The sequence below is a fragment of the Taeniopygia guttata genome, chromosome 5 (genome assembly GCF_048771995.1).
Source record: "Taeniopygia guttata chromosome 5, bTaeGut7.mat, whole genome shotgun sequence".
Taxonomy (NCBI): Eukaryota; Metazoa; Chordata; class Aves; order Passeriformes; family Estrildidae; genus Taeniopygia; species Taeniopygia guttata.
In genome coordinates this window covers 49,936,298-49,954,539 of record NC_133030.1, presented here as the reverse complement: position 1 = coordinate 49,954,539, position 18,242 = coordinate 49,936,298, and the positions used below count along the sequence as shown (strand labels likewise).

Genomic DNA, 18,242 nt, shown 5'->3' with positions numbered 1-18,242 from the left:
CAAAATACATAAAATGCAATTGAGAGCAGGCGAGAGAGAGAGCGAGAGAATGAGATAAAGAAAATATAACCTAAATCTCAAAAACTGCAAACTGAAAATTTATTGACTCAAGGTTCAGAGTTGGATGGCATTTTAACCAGAAAATATCAGGAACTGGGAAGAGCAGTTCTGGGAAGAGTAGCGGTCTAAAAGAAATCTCTCAAAATAGCTTTAAACTCAGCACCTGGTTTCCATCAGGACTGAAAATGGTTCATGCATTTGCTCCATTTGCCAAATTTTCTTCCAATACAAATTATCTTCTCACCAGCAATGTATATGCATCCTTAAGAAGTTCCATTTCAAAGATGAGTACGGTTGCTAAGTGACATTAGCACCTAAATCAAGGAAGTGAAAAATTAACACTTCACATCTGGCACTGCCCACATATTAAATGCAATATTCTTATGAAACATAAAGCAAGCCATATTTGACTACTTATACAGCTCATAGATTGAGGTTGCTGTCCACTTAATTATTTCACTGTCTAAAGAATTTTCCTTTTGAGAAAGAAAATGGAAATGTAGATACTGTAGATACTGTCTCCAAAATAGATCATAATGTTACATAGATCTGTGACATAGATCACAATACAGATACTGTCTTTAAACCTCAGGAAGGGCCTGGTCACAGACCCGCATGTAGAAATGAGTAGAATCAGAGAGGCATGGGCATGTCTCATGGAAGAACAGGTAGTGTAAAGTGCTGGAGCAGCTTCAACAAAGACACCAAGTCCTGTAGGAAAATTGATTCCTGATTAAGTACTCCATGACAGCACAGCCAGGTAGATATAAACTTTCTTGAGGAAGAAGTATTGCTTTTGAATATCCAGTCCATGGATCCTCCAACAGGAAGAGCATGCTCAGTGCCAGGCCTGCAGCAGGTTACTGCGCTGATATTTCTGTTTAAGTGGAAAAACCTGTAAGAAGGCCAAGTACCCAACCCCACAATGCAGAGCTCTTTGCTCTGCACTCATTGGTACTTAATAACCCTCAGCACATTTCCCAGGTGCCAGAGGGCACCTTTTGCCTGTCTGCTACCGAGGCCACAGTGCAGAGATTTCTTCATTACATCAGGTAATTGCTTCAGGCCAGACAGTCAAACAATGCAAGTCCCAGGAACTTAGATTGATTATCACAGCAGTAAGGAGATACATGTGCAGTGCATGTAAATACAGAATTTAGATAAGAAATAGTGGCAAATAGATAATTTTTCAAGTTCGGGTCATCAGAGGTTATTGATTGTAAAAATTTCTGCCATTCTGAAGGTGCAACAAAAAGGTTCTTCCCCCTCAGTCATACCGGTCTCTTACACACTTCGTAATTCCTGCCTTTCAAGTTGGATTTTTTCCAGGAATTTAAAATAGAAATGCACTTGCATTTCACATCTACTGGAGAAACTTTGAAATGTCCTGCCTGGAAACAGAAATACCTACCAGTGCAATTTTCCTAAGTTTGTGTCTCCTGCCTGCTCCTGTCTCACGACAAAAACCTAGTAAGGCACAGAGAGGGGCAGCTGTCCAAACACACAAAATTATCCTTCTTCCCATCTGAGAACTAAAGGTTGTGATGACACCTGCTGGCTCCATGGGGACTTGGCAAACACCAGCCAGCCCCTTCTAGAGCTCTTCAATACTTGCAGGTAAAAATGGAGGATAAATAAATAATTGTGAATTTAAATCTTTCATTTCTGCAAGTCAGAAAATCACAGGAAACAAGGCTAGGAACTTTAAAAGGTCATTTACTCTATTTCCTTGGGAAAAAAAAAGCAGGGTTTGTGCTACTTCCATCATACATCATGGATGATTGTTTTACCACTTACTGAAAATTCATAGTACTTCTCTGGACGCAGTGTTACAGTGTTTCATCATTTTTGCATTTCCTATAAAAGATTCCACAGTAAGATGTGTTATTAACAGAGAATTACACCTTCATTTGTGTGTTCAAGGACAGTTAGACACCACTTGACTGTGAAGTTGAAAGCATAATGGAAATGCTTCCGCCCTATTTATGAGTTACTACAGCTTTACTGCTTTGCCCACCTTGTACAGTAGTACACCCATCCCACCCCAGGTGACATGCAGGAGTAAGTGTCTTCCAAAGAGGCTTTCACTACAGGAATCCTGTCACATGAACAGTGGCATAATTGTAGAAAAGGGGTCACGTTTATGAACAGTGCAGGCCTGGAGCCACAGTTGCATCCTGATGATTTCAGTTATATTGTGCGTTCTTGGAGTGGGAGAAGCAGCAGTCACCTTGATGACTCAGCTCGTTGACAAACTAAGTATGTTCAGAAGACTGTATAAAGAGCTGTTCTATAACTGTTGGAGCATGTTGGTTTATGTGTTATGAGTAATTTCACAGTGAGACTTCAGAAAAAGTACAGATCCCTGCAAATCATCCATCCCTGCACTATTCCTGGGATTTTGTTTAGTCTAAGAAATGTGGAAGAGGTTTGATCACATTCAGACTAAATATTTTCCTGAACTGACACTTTTTACTTTCTCATCGCTCTCCAGCATGGTCAATCTTTCTGACTGATTTCACCTAGATCCCTCAAGACAGTTGTAAATACTCTGTGCCTGCCCTTGAGAGCCAAACTGGCAGTCACTAGCTGGGGATGGAAATTTGCAGGGTCTTGAGTGAAATGTATCTGTTTAGATACTACCTTTTTTTGAGCAAGGCAAGAAATTCAGTTCCAAAAAGACTCTCACTGGGAAGCTGGTACAGATACAAGTAATTAAACCACCCATCTCCTTCCTGGAACCTGCTCTCTGTAGTGCAATCATGCCCACCATATCTCATAGCCCACTTTGAATCTCAGCTGTGGTCGAGTTACAAACTGCTAAAATGAGTCATGGAATGTCCTCTTTAGGAACAAAGGCATTACTTAGTTAAGAACTATTGCTGTTCCAAGGAGATCATAACTGGGAGGAATCAGACTCAGCACAGGGAACCTAAGCTCCCAAACCTGAATATTAGGATGACTGCTCTCTTCATGGTCATAAAAAAAAAACCCTAAAAAACTGACTGAGGAAATTAAGTAAGAGGAAAAGCAAACACTGAAATGGAGGTGTTGCCAGCCCCACAAGAACTGCAAAAGGAAGAATTCTGTCTTATAACAGAAACTCACTGACTATTTGGAACAAGCAGCTGAATCTGCCTCTGCAGTATTTACCCCCAGGTACTCAGGAGTCACAGGGCTTTGTCAAACAGATTGGTGAGAACCTGGACTACATCACCATTGCCAAGTTTTTCAGAGTTGCATATGCACCAAAAAACAGTTGTCTATTAGAGAACAGACAGTTTTTAGCTCAACTGCTGCCTAGCCTCAGCACTGGAACAAGCAGAGACACAACTGGGCAGCAGTGCACTTGTTTTGGCCTTGCTTGTTCTGGTTTCAGAGGTGGTCCTGTCCTAAACTGTGGAAAAGTGCAATTCTGCCAGAGTCAGACACTGGCAATCCTCTCCCAGTAAATCACTCTGTGAACACGTATAGTTTGGCAGAGTGTTACCCATATGTTGTGTGGAGTTTAACTGCTCACAAAGCTCTGTTGAATCCAAAGGGCAACTGACAATATAAATAGGAGCTGGTGGGAGGAATACGTTACTCCTGATAGTGGATGGTGGATACACTCAGCAAGGTGTTACCTGGCATAAAAAAGTAGCTGGGGCTTTGTGAGTAACTAGAAAGGAAGACAATTTTCTCAGATCTCTGTACACAGCTAATACATCTCGTAACAGCCTTTTTCCTCTGGGTAAAACAGGATTAAAGTAGGCTTTGTGGTCCAGCAAAGATTTAGCCTAGAGATTCAAAGACTTTATGATTTCTTCAAACCCCTCTTTTCAGTACCATCTATAAACAATCTTAATCTTTTGAATATTAAACATCAATATTGAGTGTCTTAGCTTCCAGCAGTGACCAGGTGTGTCAGCATCCTGGTGAGAGGAGGAAGAGGCTTGTTTGCCACTGTCATTGCAAATAACCGCTGATTTTGCTGAGCACAAAAGCCGGGATCTGTGTCCAGCAGGTTTTCCTTGTATTTTCTTTTGGGCCACAACCACAGCACCACAGTCTCTTCAGAAGAGATTCAGAGCCACACCACAGTAATGCAGCTTTGTTCAACCATATCAGATGCAAATTTCTTCCACGCGATGAGAGGATATTTGAATTTCAAATCCAACTGAATTAACCACAAATACATATAGACTAGGAAGCAGGAAAAAAAAAGGTCCAGTCACGTGGATAGAGAACAGAAGTTCTGAAGTCACTGGGGCACCCACAGTAGAGTTTTTCATGTTTAGGGACTAGACTGCCTGACAGTACAGGGCCTTCAGTTTGTAACCCCATCTTATTTTCCCATATTCTGTAATACAATGTCTACATTGGGAGTCTATTATGACCGGGATTGCTTCTAAAAGGAAGAATATTTAAAATTAATTTAAACAAACTAGAATTTAAGAAGCTAGAGTCTGTGACCCCTCTGTTGAACTCCTTAAGAGCATAAACCCCACAACTGCCCTCCAGTATGGTATCCTTGCAACAAGGATACAAATCTGGTATCCTTGATACCACACAACAGAGGGGCTGCATGCAGTTCTTAAGCCCTTCCTAGTGAAATCTTGCAACTTGTAAGCAAACACTCTTATAGAAGCAATACTCATCAGCAACAAACAAAAGCCTTTTTTAAATTGAGTCCAGGATGCCCTAATTCTTTATGGGCTTTCTAAAATATCTAATACATCCACTTAGCCTACATATAACATTTATTTTTTTAAGTTCAGTGGAAAATTAGAGACTATTACCCTTATCTCACATTTGAAAGCCAAATTATTTTTCTTTTACAATCCAAATCAAAATTAAGTGTTCTATTTCATTTGGGAGTATTTTTGAAAAAAAAAAAATTAGGAACATGAAGGGAAGATGGGGAATTCCATGTGTATGTTTTATCTGGAATTAGGCCAGTGATCAAAACAGTGAAGAGTTTAGACCATCCCATGCTGGAGAAATTGTTGAATGAACTATCTGTCTTAAAGAATGTACCTTGCCCAAATAATGAGGCTCAAGACCCAAATCTGTTCAATGAAGACCAACTGAAAATTCAAAAAAATTATTAGCGGCTCCCATAGCTCTTTGTAACTTTTGCAGGGATATCAACTTGGCCCACGTTGTATTTTATGGGAGAAATCCCTCAGTGGTTATCAGGCAGTTGATGTTGGCAGCCTGATACGTCACCGAATACCTGGCACATTCTTCAAAGGAGGAGTGGAGCCGTGGCCTCTCCTCTCAAAGTGTGGCCAAATTGCAGGGCAAGGGAACTGGTAACACCCCTACAAATGTTCTGTACCTTCTCCCTCACTCCCTCCCTCATGCCTTGGTGAATATTGACATATTCTTTTATGTAAGGGGATAATTTAAGCAGGATTGGATACATCTTCCACCAGTGAGTAGCTCAGAGCCTGCCTGAAAAATAATTCTCATGGGCTATTGGATGTGGGGGGCAACATCCTGATAGGTTGCTGAAGGGCTAAATGCAAAGAATTTGTTGTTCTCTTGTTTCTCATGAAAGACAGAACATATTTACTGGAATATAACCCTCCCTTATTATGCCATTTATAGGAAACACATATTCAGTGTTTATAAACCAGTTAATTTATAACAGACAAAACCAGATTATCAGTCTTTGGAAGAGCAAATATTTGTTCAAAAACTTCTAAATGGGACAGACATCTTCATCTCATTTTTAAACATAACTGATTGAGAAACATAACAGAAGAGCTATCTAATAGGTAAGATAAGATTTATATGAAGTATTTAGATTGTAAAGAAAATATCATATTTTATATGTATATAATGCAATTTTATATATTTATCAATGATTCTCTAGATGTGATGTTTTCAATGGTTGTAGATCTTAATCTGTTTTTAATGGATTTTTGTCTTGCTCTAATGTTTTCAGAAGAAAAAGGCATTTGCACAAGAAGCTTCTTTCTTTTATATTGATAGAAATAAATATTTCTTAAAATGGAAATAATGTTCACTTTGCTCTGACACACATTTATTAATGAGCTGTCTGCTCTACAAATAAAGTAAGTTGTCTAAAATTAGCAATATGCTTCACTCAGGTCTAAAAATACAAGTCTATACTGTACATAAATTCTACTTTATTGTTCCCAGAACTGTTTTTCCTAGTTCTAGAGGACATGCTCTATTTCTAACTAGTAAAGGTGAATGATACAGCTGCTTTAATGTAAACTTTAAATGTTTGCAATCTCAGATTTGCAGTGATTACTTAGTGCAACTGCAAGGTTTTTATTCCCATGTCCACTGCACCCAAATCAGCAGCATATGTGTATGTGTTTGCCTGAGGATTCAGGAATCTTTTCTTGAGTGTTGAATAATTTGGGATAAACCTGTAAACAAGAGCTTCTGCGTTTGTCCTGCCCTCCCTGTCCAAAACCAATCTGTGCTGGGCAGGCAGAGCCCTCTGGAAGGCAGCTCGGCACTTTGCCCAGCCAGTCCCTTCACATCTCCTGGGGAAGCTGGTGGCCACTTGAGCCACGTCCTGTCCCAGACCCCCCAGAGAGGCAGCAGTGACATCTGCCAAACGCAACACTGTGTGCAGGAATTGCATAGAGAAGGTAACAGAAAAGACGAGGAAGGGCTTGTGCTCTGCAATACCTGGTGAGCAGTCAGGCCTGATGCTCTTTCAGAGGGAGGAACTGCTGCTGCAGAAAATCCTTTCCCTCTCATTGAATATGATCAAAAGCAAAATTTTCCAATCCCTGCCTCTTCGCTAGAGCTGACTCTGCAGTGTCCAAGGATGCTTCTTCAAAGTAGGGATGACTCCCAGAGGAAAGAACCTCCTTCTTTGCTGCCAGGGCAGGTGCAGCATTGCGGCAGGAACAGGACCTCTGTGCCTGTGTTACTTCCTACAGAAGTGGGTCACTACAGCAGAAGGAATGTTCAGCAGTTCCTGCACTAACTCTGAACTGACTGCTTCAGCCTGCCAGGGGACAGCGAGTATCCCAGCACTCCAGATGTCCCATGCACCGCTTGACTAGCAAGGCAGGAGCTGAAGTCAAGTCATCCCCTTCCCTACTCCAGTCCTGAAAACCCAGACACTGAAAATCTCATTAAAAATAAATCAAGGGTTAATGGGAAAGAAAAATAAATTTAAAAACATTCACAACATATTTGCTGCGTATTTTTCTCTGTTCTCTGTCTGTCATGCACTCAAGAGCAGGCATAACATTCATCGATTTCAGTGCCTCCTGATTAAGTCATGACAGCCCATCTGTGTTGCAGCAAGTACAGAACGTGACCTATTATCTCACAAGAAAATAGCACACCACCTGACTGCCAAAAGCACCTCGTGACTTGGCACCCAAATGTCTCAGTACTCACATCAACATACCTTTTCAGGACTAACTCCCACAGCCTGAATCAGCCAACTGTGAAATTCAGCTGAACTCTGAATAAACCAGATAAAACCAGCTTCCCCATATGCCAAATCACAAATTATACAATGACCATAATTTGCTGCTACAGATCCTTAGCTTAAAAGGAGTAGTTAACAATTGCCACGTGATTCTAGACTGTTGAATCACTTACTACTTTAACGACAGGCCATAAAATCCATCTTTTAATCTCATTTACCCCTTTGACCACTGCTATACAAAAGGAATATGTGCAGGTTTGGTGGTCTTAAACACCCCGTTTAATTTACAATGGGAAAATGCATCTCCAAAGATTGTAGCCATTCAAATTTTTTCCATAAGGTGCAATTCAACACTACTGTATGGGAGAGAATTCATATATTGCTATACAGAAAGATGGATAATAATCATATTTGCACTTTATGCTTGCAAAGTGTATTTCATTTGCAAATTTACACAATGTCTGATGTTAAGGTTTGCCTGAGGTGTCCTGCAAGATCTGCCTGGTCTTGTATGAACATTTTGTTGGCCAGGTTTCAGTATATACCCTGAAGATGTAGAAAGACCACTTCACTACATCTTTCACCTTTTGCATTCTGAATGGAACAAACTAAAAAGTCATTTTGTCGCCTTTCTTTTTTTCTAGGGAAAAAAATAACTCTAAAGAGCTCATTATTGGATGTCAACATGAAAACAGGAATCTACATACTTCTCTTAAGTGAAATATGTTTTGAATTTATCCAGGCTGATATCAAACCTGAATTTCCAAAGGAGGAAAAAGAGAGTAATTTCTTGGAAAGAAGTAACATCAGTATTTCCAAAGAGTGGTATCACCACAAAAACATCTCTAAGCCTTTTGAACACCAAGGTTTTGAAGACCTCACTCTTCACAACTTCACTGAAAAGACTGCAAATTTTGGATTTAACCTCTACAGAAAAATTGCAATGACACATGATAACAATGTAATCATCTCTCCCCTTTCTGTGTCAGCTCTCATGAGTGTCTACATGATGGCAGCCAAAGGGGAAACACACAGACAAATTGTAAAAGGTCTAAACCTCCATGATATGAAGGACAGAGTGGATCACCAACATTTACCAGCTTTGTTTAAACAACTGATAGGTAACATCACAACAAATGAAGAATTTCTCCTCGTGCAAGGTATTCTTTCTTTTATTCAAAAAGACTTCAAACTCAAGGAGTCTTTCCTGAATTTATCTAAGCAGTACTTTGATATGGACTTCCTGAAAGTGGACTTTGAAAATTTAACACAGGCAAAACTTTTCATCAATCAAAACATTAACAAAATGACCAAAGGAAAAATCCCAGGGTTTTTTGAAGAGCTGGACCGCCATAATAAACTGGTGCTTGTGGACTACATTTTCTTTAAAGGTAATTGCTGTTTTTATTTTGCAGAATAATTATTTATTAGGAGAATCAAGACTCTAACTTAAGCTACATTAGGGGGAGTTTAAATTAATTTAGATGTCCTGTTTTCTCTATGTCTTTAAGTTTATTTTTTTTCTATTAAGCTTATTTAATAGGAAATTATTTTTCATGACAGGGAACCACAATTCTTCTATGCTGTCTTCCATACAATAGAGTCTCAAAGGGAACAAAAAGCCCTGTATCAAACTATCTCAGTCCATCTCCAAATTATCCCTTTTTATGACAGGAAACAATGTTTTATTTTCATTCACCCATTAAAATGAAAAAGTCTCAATCACAATAGTCTTAAATGCTGAATACTGGGCATAAAATCATGGACTGCCTTCACACAGTACACAAAATCATTGAAACAAAAATGATTTCTCTATTTCCATCAAGGATCATCTGCCCTAGAGGAACCCAAGTACCCCATTATATTGCCTTACAGGGTGAGGGAAAGAAATACCAGTGATGGGCAGAAACCATTCCGTGGAGAAACCAGTGAATCCTCATCTAAAATATTGTATAATTAAATTAAATACAGGATACTGAACTGCTGGTAGAGAATTTCAGAGGTTACATGTTAGGAAAGGTCAGATGCTCACCAGGCATCGATAAAACAAAGGTAACATAAATTCTGAACTTGAGTGGCAACTAACCAACCTTAGAAAAATATCTCCCTTCTTTCTGTGCAAATGAAGCAGTTTATTTTGTGGATTACTCTGGGGTTTTTTTTCCTGTAAAAAAATTTATATACAATAAACATAAAATATACTGAAATTGTCATCCACCAATCCCAGACACAACTGATAGCCACTTCAAATAGATTCAGACTGTATCTTTTAAACTTTTTAGAACACTTTTCTGAACAAATCTAAACACACATAATTATTTAATTTCTTTCTTTCCTCAGGCAAGTGGGTCTATCCATTTAATTCCAAATTCACAGAAATTGAGACTTTCCACATAAACAAATACAGAAGTGTACAGGTACCTATGATGTTCAAGTCAGATAAAATTAATTCAACTTTTGATGAGAACTTAAGATGCACTGTGATAAAGATACCTTACAAAGGGAATGCCCACATGCTGATTGTTATCCCAGAAAAAGAGGGAGACTACATTTCAATTGAAGACCATTTGACTACAGAGCTTGTGGAATCCTGGCTTGGAAACATGAAAACCAGGTATTGCTTTGACACCCATGGGCCCTAATGTCTTTGATGTCTACTGCAGCAAAGCAACAAAGCTCAGGAAAGATTAGCTGGTCTTCCTAAGCCTTTTCCCCTGGTAGCATCTCTGTGGCAAGAGGTATCTACAGAGTAGAGGTCCTTTAATGGCCTATCCACAGCCCAGGTGGCATGTGAAGTTTTGACTCCAAGGGGACAAAACTTCGGCTCATCTCAGTTAAAAATGTCTCTCTCTATGAGGGCATGAGTCTTTCTATATTCTCCCTTAGGTCTCTCTCCTTAAATCAGTACTGCTGAGAAAATCCACAAAAAATCTAGACATTTAATAAACATTTCTTACCAGAGGAAACCCAGAGGAATTGATAAATTTAAATATAAAAATGTAAACCCAAATGATTCCTGTGAAATGTAGTTCCTGAAGTGAAAATTCTTTCACCAGTCAATGAAGTAGTGTGTTGCCCTGGTATCAGGACACTGTAACTGCTGGTGGAAGTATTTATACAGAGAAGGAAATTATTTCTAGCATCACTGGCAGACAACAGGTTAGAAATTATTTTCTGCCAACCTAAATGCTAGCAGAGACTCTCCAGCTTTTGTCCCTTCTTTTTCTGTGTAAAGGTTAATTCCTGAGTAGTGTGCATTTCAGCAGTCAAGTGACTGTTTGCATTTATTTTTTTTTTTTAACAGAAAAGTGGATATTTCATTTCCAAAGTTTAAACTAGAGCAAAAATACAAAATGAAGAAACTGCTTCAAGGTCTTGGAATTAAAAGACTCTTTACATGTTCAGCAGATCTTAGTCATCTGACAGATCACGAATATGTAGCAGTTTCACAGGTAAGCCCTCTAAAATTACTTGCTGTTTGGATTATAATAGTATATAAACAGCCAGCCAAGATGGTCACATAAATTTATAGGGACACTAATAGCAAAGTACCTCATCTGCCAGGTATGTGCAATCTACACACCTTAATCAGAACCGATCCCACTCCAAGTATGAGGTGTGTAGAGGAAGGAGAAGCGACATCTCATAGGTGCTCAACACCTCCCAAATCACAGGAGAGGATTCAATCTGCCTCAAGAGAAATATGGCTGGCAGGTAATGAGCACAATTTTACAGTAACTGTGAACAAGAAAGACAATGTAAATGACAGTCAAATGGCAAAACCAGGGCAAGGAAGGAAATTCAAGGAAAGAACTCCTCATACACAGTTCAGAGACAGATACACTTCTCAAAATATAAAGAACCTTATAAAGTTTAAATAATAAAGTGTCAAAAAGGTAAGTGAGGGAAGAGAAGTCAAAGCACTCCTGCTTTTTCTTCTATATACCACGGAAGAGAAAAAACAGAATCTCACAGGAAAGGATTGGCATAATATAGTTGCACTTCAACCCATACAGATCTTCCACTTGTATGCTAAAACTTTCAAAGAACCTTTAAACACGTAAAGGCAAGGGCAGTGAACAGCCCAGAAGACAGGAACACAGCCCCATGGAGAAAGAGGAGCAGGAAGAGATTTTTTTTTATCGCTGCTTAAGGGAGAGAGCAGGTGAATTTCAGAAGACTGATGGGAAACACAGACAGAATGAGAAGCAGAAAAGAATGGAAGACAAAGGACTTGTCAATCACATCAATATCTAGAAGGAATGTCTATGTGACCAGAGATGTCTTATGAAAAAGAAACAGCTAGTCTATAAAAAAGACAATTTGCTGATAATAGAAAATTAAAATGCATGGTCAAAGAAAGGAGATGAAAGACAAAACACACAGAGATACTTGTGCCCACAAGTATCTTCCTTATAAGAAGCCTTTGTGATTAGCCAATTAACAGGGTGGGATAATAAATACTTCTATACAAGTTTCAAAAACTCTCACGCTTGACCTACAGCTTTTCAAAGTTTCAGTGGTTTAACAAAACAACCTTTCTGGGAAGATCTAACATCCTAAGAATAAATTGATAAAATGGATAAAATTGCAGTGATTTTCAGTTTGGTATGAACTATTTCACTGTTGGGAAATTTACTGGTGATCTGCAACACTTTTCTCCCTTCCTCTTGATCATGTATCTTTCACGCTGATTCTCAGCAGTTAACTCTATTGTGTTATGAAAAAAATCACACTTTAACAGGAGCTGCTAACTGATATTAGAAGCAATATGTGCATCAGCTACAAAGTGCCAGAAGAGCATTCTGTCCCTGGGAATTGTGAAAGACAAAAATATTATTTAAGAATATGTAGCAGAAACCTCAACACTGGTGAAGCCCTTCAACTGTTTTCACATAATTAATTCCTAGAATTAGGAGTTTAAGAGCTGTAAATCCACTAGATGACCAGGCAGTTCACCAGTACAGATACTAATACAGCAGAAGCACTCATAGATATAAGCAGGCTGAAAGAACAAAATGGAAAAGATGGAAAAATGAAAAATCAGATTCTACCAGGTTGCAATTTCAGTGGGTGTGGAAAATATTCAAACCAATCCAGGACTGTGCCTTATTGCTCTACATATTTAGTCTGTGCTACCAAATGTACAAATTAGAAATATACAGAGGAAAAAACAAAGATTGGTGCATTTCCCTAAGCTCTCACAAAGTCAGCTGTGAATGACATATCTGGCTAGTCAGTGTTTGTGACTGGTGAAAACCCATTTCCTACAATTGAGAAACACCTTTGCACAGTTAGGTGTCAAATAGGAGCACTCTGCACAAATGCAATGGCTGTTTCATGAAAAACCCTCAATCTTTAAGTGAGGTCTGTGCTCAGGAATGTGGAAAAGTGCAATGACTCCTGAACTGGCATCCACACTGTGAGCATTGTGGGCATAGTGGCTGTGCTGACTCCTCCACCAGTCTAACAGAGGTAGATTGCACTGAACTGTTCATTTTAATGCTTAACAGAAGCTTTCTTCACCTGGAAGAATAATCTTCATGTTAGTATTTACTTCTGTCACATACTTATTTCTACCTTGCACTTCAGGTTGTCCAAAATGCAGTTATTGAAGTGGATGAAGAAGGAACTGAGGCTGCAGCAGCAACTGCCTCAGAAATAACTGCATTCACAGTGCCTCCTGTCATCAAAGTGGACCGGCCATTCCTTTTCATGATTTTTGAAGAAACTTTTAAAACATTACTGTTCATTGGCAGGGTGATTGATCCAACAGAAATGTGAATAAAGGTAATAGTTTCTATTCTTTGGTATGTAAGAGGCTTTATTTTTAGTAATTTATTTTATAATAAAAAGACACTGAAATATGAAATGTGAAAACCCATTTTGTCTCTCCTAGCTAGATCATGCTAGCAATATTTTATTAATGCCACACAACAAGCTAACTTCATTAAGGCTCAAAGCAACAAAAATGTGACTTGTAAAATCTACCTTTGGTAAAAGAAAACCCAACAACCACAGAAGTGAAATTTTAAAAATCAGTATTTTTGTGAAAAATCTGAATAAAAAGCCCCAGACATTCAAATGCCATAATATTCAGGAAGCTCGTTCTCAAACACTGCAGATTCCTCAATGTTATCTTCTGTTACAAAGAGACTGAAGAGCCCAGTGACCTGAGTATTAGCAGAATTTTGCCAGTTATGAAAACAGAATGAGTATCAAATCCTAAAAGAGAATTTATAACCTTTGTCTAGAGATCTTTATTTCATAACTGTAGAAAATAAGTCTATCATGAAGTCTGCCTTGTGAGTGTGACCTCTTTCAAAGCATTTATCCAGACTATCAAATCACCTCATTTTCTCAGGGTACATGATGTGCCTTAAAAATATTCTTTGAATTAAAAACAAAATAGTTCTGAAAAATAACTTAGGCATTCTGAGTTTGGAAAAACTGGCCTGTACTATTTCATAGCACAAATCTAGCCCTCTCTTAAACACAGACTTTCTACCTGTAATATCATCTAGACACCAGGGTGAACTATGTAACAGGGCTCTATAACTGAAATAAGGCAGACTTTGGTAGGAAAAAACATACCTCTATTAAAGTATAACAAATCTATTCACAGAGTTGATCCTAAAATCCAAAAGGTATTGCCATGATGTTTCGGAAAAGTATTTCAGAAATATTTTCAGAAAAATATTTCCATGATCTAACCACAATTTCCTTTATTCAAGTAGAGCAGTGCATCCAACAAAATGACAAGATCTTAAGATTTAATAGATTTTAATTAGCAGAGTCCTATGTATAAAGTATGAAACAATGAAAAAGCTGCTTCTAGGTTTATGTAATTAACAGATGTCAGCATTATTCTGCTTGATCATACAACCTTCACAAAATAATTGCCCAAAAAGGAGCAGAAGCCTTTTCAAAATCATTTGACAAGGAACTTCACAGGTGTCTACCAGTAAACACAAGATACCTCTGCTAGAGAAGATACAAAAGATACATTATAGGGTAAAGCTGGTAAATCTCTAAAAATCACCTCAGTTACCATTTGGTGTCTGCCCACAACAGCACAGACACTGATGCACCCCACTGACAAAAGGACTTAGGAGGCAGGCTCTGCTGTCTGACTAGACTATGAATGTGCATCTAACCTAACTCCAGACTGCATTACAAATGTACCCAGAAAGAGAATCACTCCTTCCTGCCACTGGTCTATATGAAAACCAACAAATGCCACTGCACAATTGACCTTCAGCTGTTGTTCCAGAGCTACAGCTGACCAGCAGGTACAAACAGTGCCCTGAAGGGTTCAAATGCACTGGTGCTGTTTAACAGAACTAACCCAGAAGTACGTGGCACCTAAAAAGACTGCTTGGAAGGAGGTCTGTAGTGCAAAGGACTGATGAAAGTATGCACAAGACACCAGGGGTATTGTACAAGGAAAATGTCCAATCCAAAAAATGTCTAAACAGAGCATTTAATGATTACATTGAAGGAATTTTAGGTTATTGAGTAGAGTACGTGTTATCAGCATTAAATAAATTAATCCGTTTAAAATGACAGATAGCGACAGCCAAGAAGGAACAAAAGACAGACTGTTTACAGAACTCATTACCTGCTTATTAAGGGGAGAAAGCGCTTCAATTTTCTGAACTTACTGGTTGCTCTGCAAGGCATGGAAAGGGCAAACACAGTCTTGAGTCCTGTTCTACAGCTGGCTACTGATGATCTGAGTTTGGTCCCTGCCAAAGGTCAGATTAAGAACATCCTGAGCAGTCTCCTGTGACCCAGGTGAGCAGCTGCAGCTGGCACTTGAGTCAGCTGTGCCTGGAAAACCAGGAGTATCTGTCTGCATTAATGAACCAAAAGCAGAACCCAGGAGGAGCCAGCCAAGGTCATCTGTACACCTGTACCAATACTGAATGTTAAACATCATAAAACTCAAAACGCTTTTAAAGAAATATGTGATTTACAAAATCCTATGCCAGGCTGCAGAACAAACTGAAAAATTAAGTATTTCCACAGAACCCAAACAATGCCTGTGACTTAAGACAAAGAATATTGCTAAATCTAACTGAGGTGTAAGAAGCTTAAGCACTGGGACAGTGCTTAATCCAAAGAAACATTTTGTACTTCACACAAGACAGCATACATCCAGCATTATTACTATTTTAAATAAATACCCTCCATAGGTAAGTGCATTTATTTATTTTAATTATAAAAGATGCCCTGAGAATTATTTTTTTAAGAACATGCATGTACAGCATTGTCCTAGGTTTTATTTTGAGTAAATCATCATTCATGTTTTTACATTATAAAAAGTAACCACACACACATATGCATACACAGACCAAATCATCTTTATCATACACCAATAGATTTAAAAAACCATATATTTCTGATATCAATATATTTATGCTGCCTCCATTTTGAAAGAGAAGCTGACAATAGCTTCATAATCCCTCTCTCAAGTATTGGCATAAATAGAACTTTTCCAAATATGATTGCATGTTTTTCCACATAAATTTTGACAGAAACATTAGCGTTATTACAAAGAAATGCAGATGACATCACTGAACTATGACAGCTTACAATAGCAGCTGATTAAAAACTAGGTTCATTATTATAAATTATTAAAGTAAAAATACAATTTGAAATACTAAAATTAAAACAAGTATTTATACAACAAAACATATGAAATAAAACTTTTTTTTTTTTTACATCATCTGGAGACATTTACTTTTAGATTGCTTTGAAACTTACACAGAATTTTTTATGAATTTAGTACTTGTAAAAACATTAATTCCAAATTCACAGCACAATGCTTCAAAAGTCTATGGTTTGTTATAGACTGATCAGTGGTTCTGGACTTTGGTCTTAAATTAGGCTTGCAGATTCTTTAAAATGTGGGATTCCTTTTCCATATTCATAATAATTCCTTCCATTTATTCCTTAAAATATGAAAGCTAAGGGTTGCTAAGATTGTAAATAAGTCAATTAAATAATGGGTATGTTCATTCTAAATCCAAGACTTCAAACTACAAAGGCATAACTGAAGAAAACAAAATCTTCTTAGCTGCAGCAGTTAAGAGCACATAGCTGAAGTTATAGCTCATATCATTTCACTACGATGTTAGAATTCTGCAACCATTACATTGTTTATCAGAACATATTTTACAGCTTGGAACTTTATTTAAAAGATTTATTTTAAATTTTTAACATTGCAGGATGCATTTTATTCAGTCCAGACGTTAGAGAGTCCCATCTGCTGCTCCCACCTTATTCCACCAGAACGTTGCTTCCTCCAGTCTCTGGTTCCCTGATTTTTCTGTCAGATGAGCTAGGAATTTGATTTTCTGTTTTTTCTTCATACAAGAGAAGAAACACACATAATATATTGTTACTGTATTATTAAACTGCATAACATATTACACTGCTATTGTGCAGAACATTTTATCTTAACTCTTAGCTGCTGTACTTTACAAATTATGAGCTACTCTATTTCACCCACTGAAAAAGCCAAAGGGATATATTCTGAGGGCGTTCTCAAGAAGGGTGAAGTTTTCCATTCAGGTGTCTACAGAAGTTCTTGTAGAGATCCATCTGAGTGAGATGATTAGGTGGCACAAACAGTCTACTCATGGCTACAAAAAGTGCCAAAAGTCTGGCACATTATAATTTCTACATAATTTCACAAGGTCATTTGGGTAATTTCTGGATTTTTCATGCCTGAAATTTTTAATCTTTAGAGACACTGTTTTTCAGTTTCAGAGTTGTAGCTATCAATTATCAACTATTTGCATCAGACAGAAATATTTCTAAGAGGAGGCATAACTTTTAGAACTCTTGGAAATATTAATTTGTATCAATATTTTATAGTATCATTTACAAGTAACATGATATATTGTTCTTTCTTACTTTTTTAAAATTGCTGAATATTTAAAAACTGCATATATTATATGATGATGTATCAGTGTCAGGATACCTACTAGCTTCCTCATAGAAATGAGACACAAAACAGAAGCCAGTCCCACTGGAACTTAGAATTTCTAGCACCTTAAATGTCATGATGAAAACATGATTAAAAGCAGTAAAAAGCCAACTGAAAGTGTAGTGTATCAGTAGCAGAACTATTCCATCTTGTGCTTAACTTTCTAAGAAATGATATGACTGGATGAAAGACATTACTTGAAGATACTTATCTTAAACATACAACTGTTACATCATGGTTATGCACCAAACAGCATATCTTATAGATCAGTTGTGGACATCTTATAAAATACTGATATTTACTTATATTTATTATTGCATAAAAAATTAACTTTCTAATAATAAATTGGAAATTTCTATTAATAAATTAGAAAATTAATTTTTATCCAACAATAAATCTACTCCCACTTTTTGCAAGATAGAAAACCTGTACCACACATCCTTGAAGAAAGTTTTGATTCCAAGTAAAATAAAATCAGCCAATATCTGTATGTCTATAGGCAAGATGCAAAATACTTAACTGCTATCTATGAAGTGGACATATTCATTGAAGAATCTATAAAGTTTATAAACAGTTTTAAACAATTGCATGTTGAACATTTGCAGTCACACTACAGCAATATAAACTCAAGCAAAACATCTTATATCTAACAATCTAATAAAGCTGAAAACATTTAAAAGAATATAATAAAGCTACATAGCTTAATGATACAAGATCAGACTGCTTGACAGAACACAGTGTTCATGATTTATGTCAATGTCTGCACTA

The 18,242-nt window shown here is 37.6% G+C and overlaps 2 protein-coding genes across 5 annotated transcripts in view; one reads left to right on the top strand and one right to left on the bottom strand.

Moving 5' to 3' along the window:
• The first annotated feature begins 5,752 nt into the window (after window positions 1-5,752).
• SERPINA10 (serpin family A member 10) lies at window positions 5,753-13,280 on the top strand. The gene is made up of 5 exons (XM_002200175.6): window positions 5,753-5,825; window positions 8,122-8,868; window positions 9,818-10,091; window positions 10,782-10,929; window positions 13,070-13,280. Exons 2-5 carry the CDS (start codon window positions 8,163-8,165, stop codon window positions 13,259-13,261), a joined length of 1,320 nt encoding a protein of 439 aa, XP_002200211.3. The 5' UTR covers window positions 5,753-5,825; window positions 8,122-8,162; the 3' UTR covers window positions 13,262-13,280.
• A 2,396-nt stretch (window positions 13,281-15,676) lies between these two features.
• The window catches only part of PPP4R4 (protein phosphatase 4 regulatory subunit 4), a 59,147-nt gene continuing 56,581 nt past the window's right edge, over window positions 15,677-18,242 (bottom strand). For 2 of the 4 annotated variants that reach the window (XM_030274903.4, XM_030274906.4), the window contains one exon: window positions 16,190-16,848. In XM_030274903.4, the coding sequence (XP_030130763.3) occupies window positions 16,735-16,848 (114 nt within the window). In that variant the 3' untranslated portion in view covers window positions 16,190-16,734. Of the gene's footprint in view, window positions 16,849-18,242 lie in introns of all 4 variants that reach the window. The other 2 variants (XM_030274905.4, XM_041716877.2) reach the window with 2 other exon arrangements.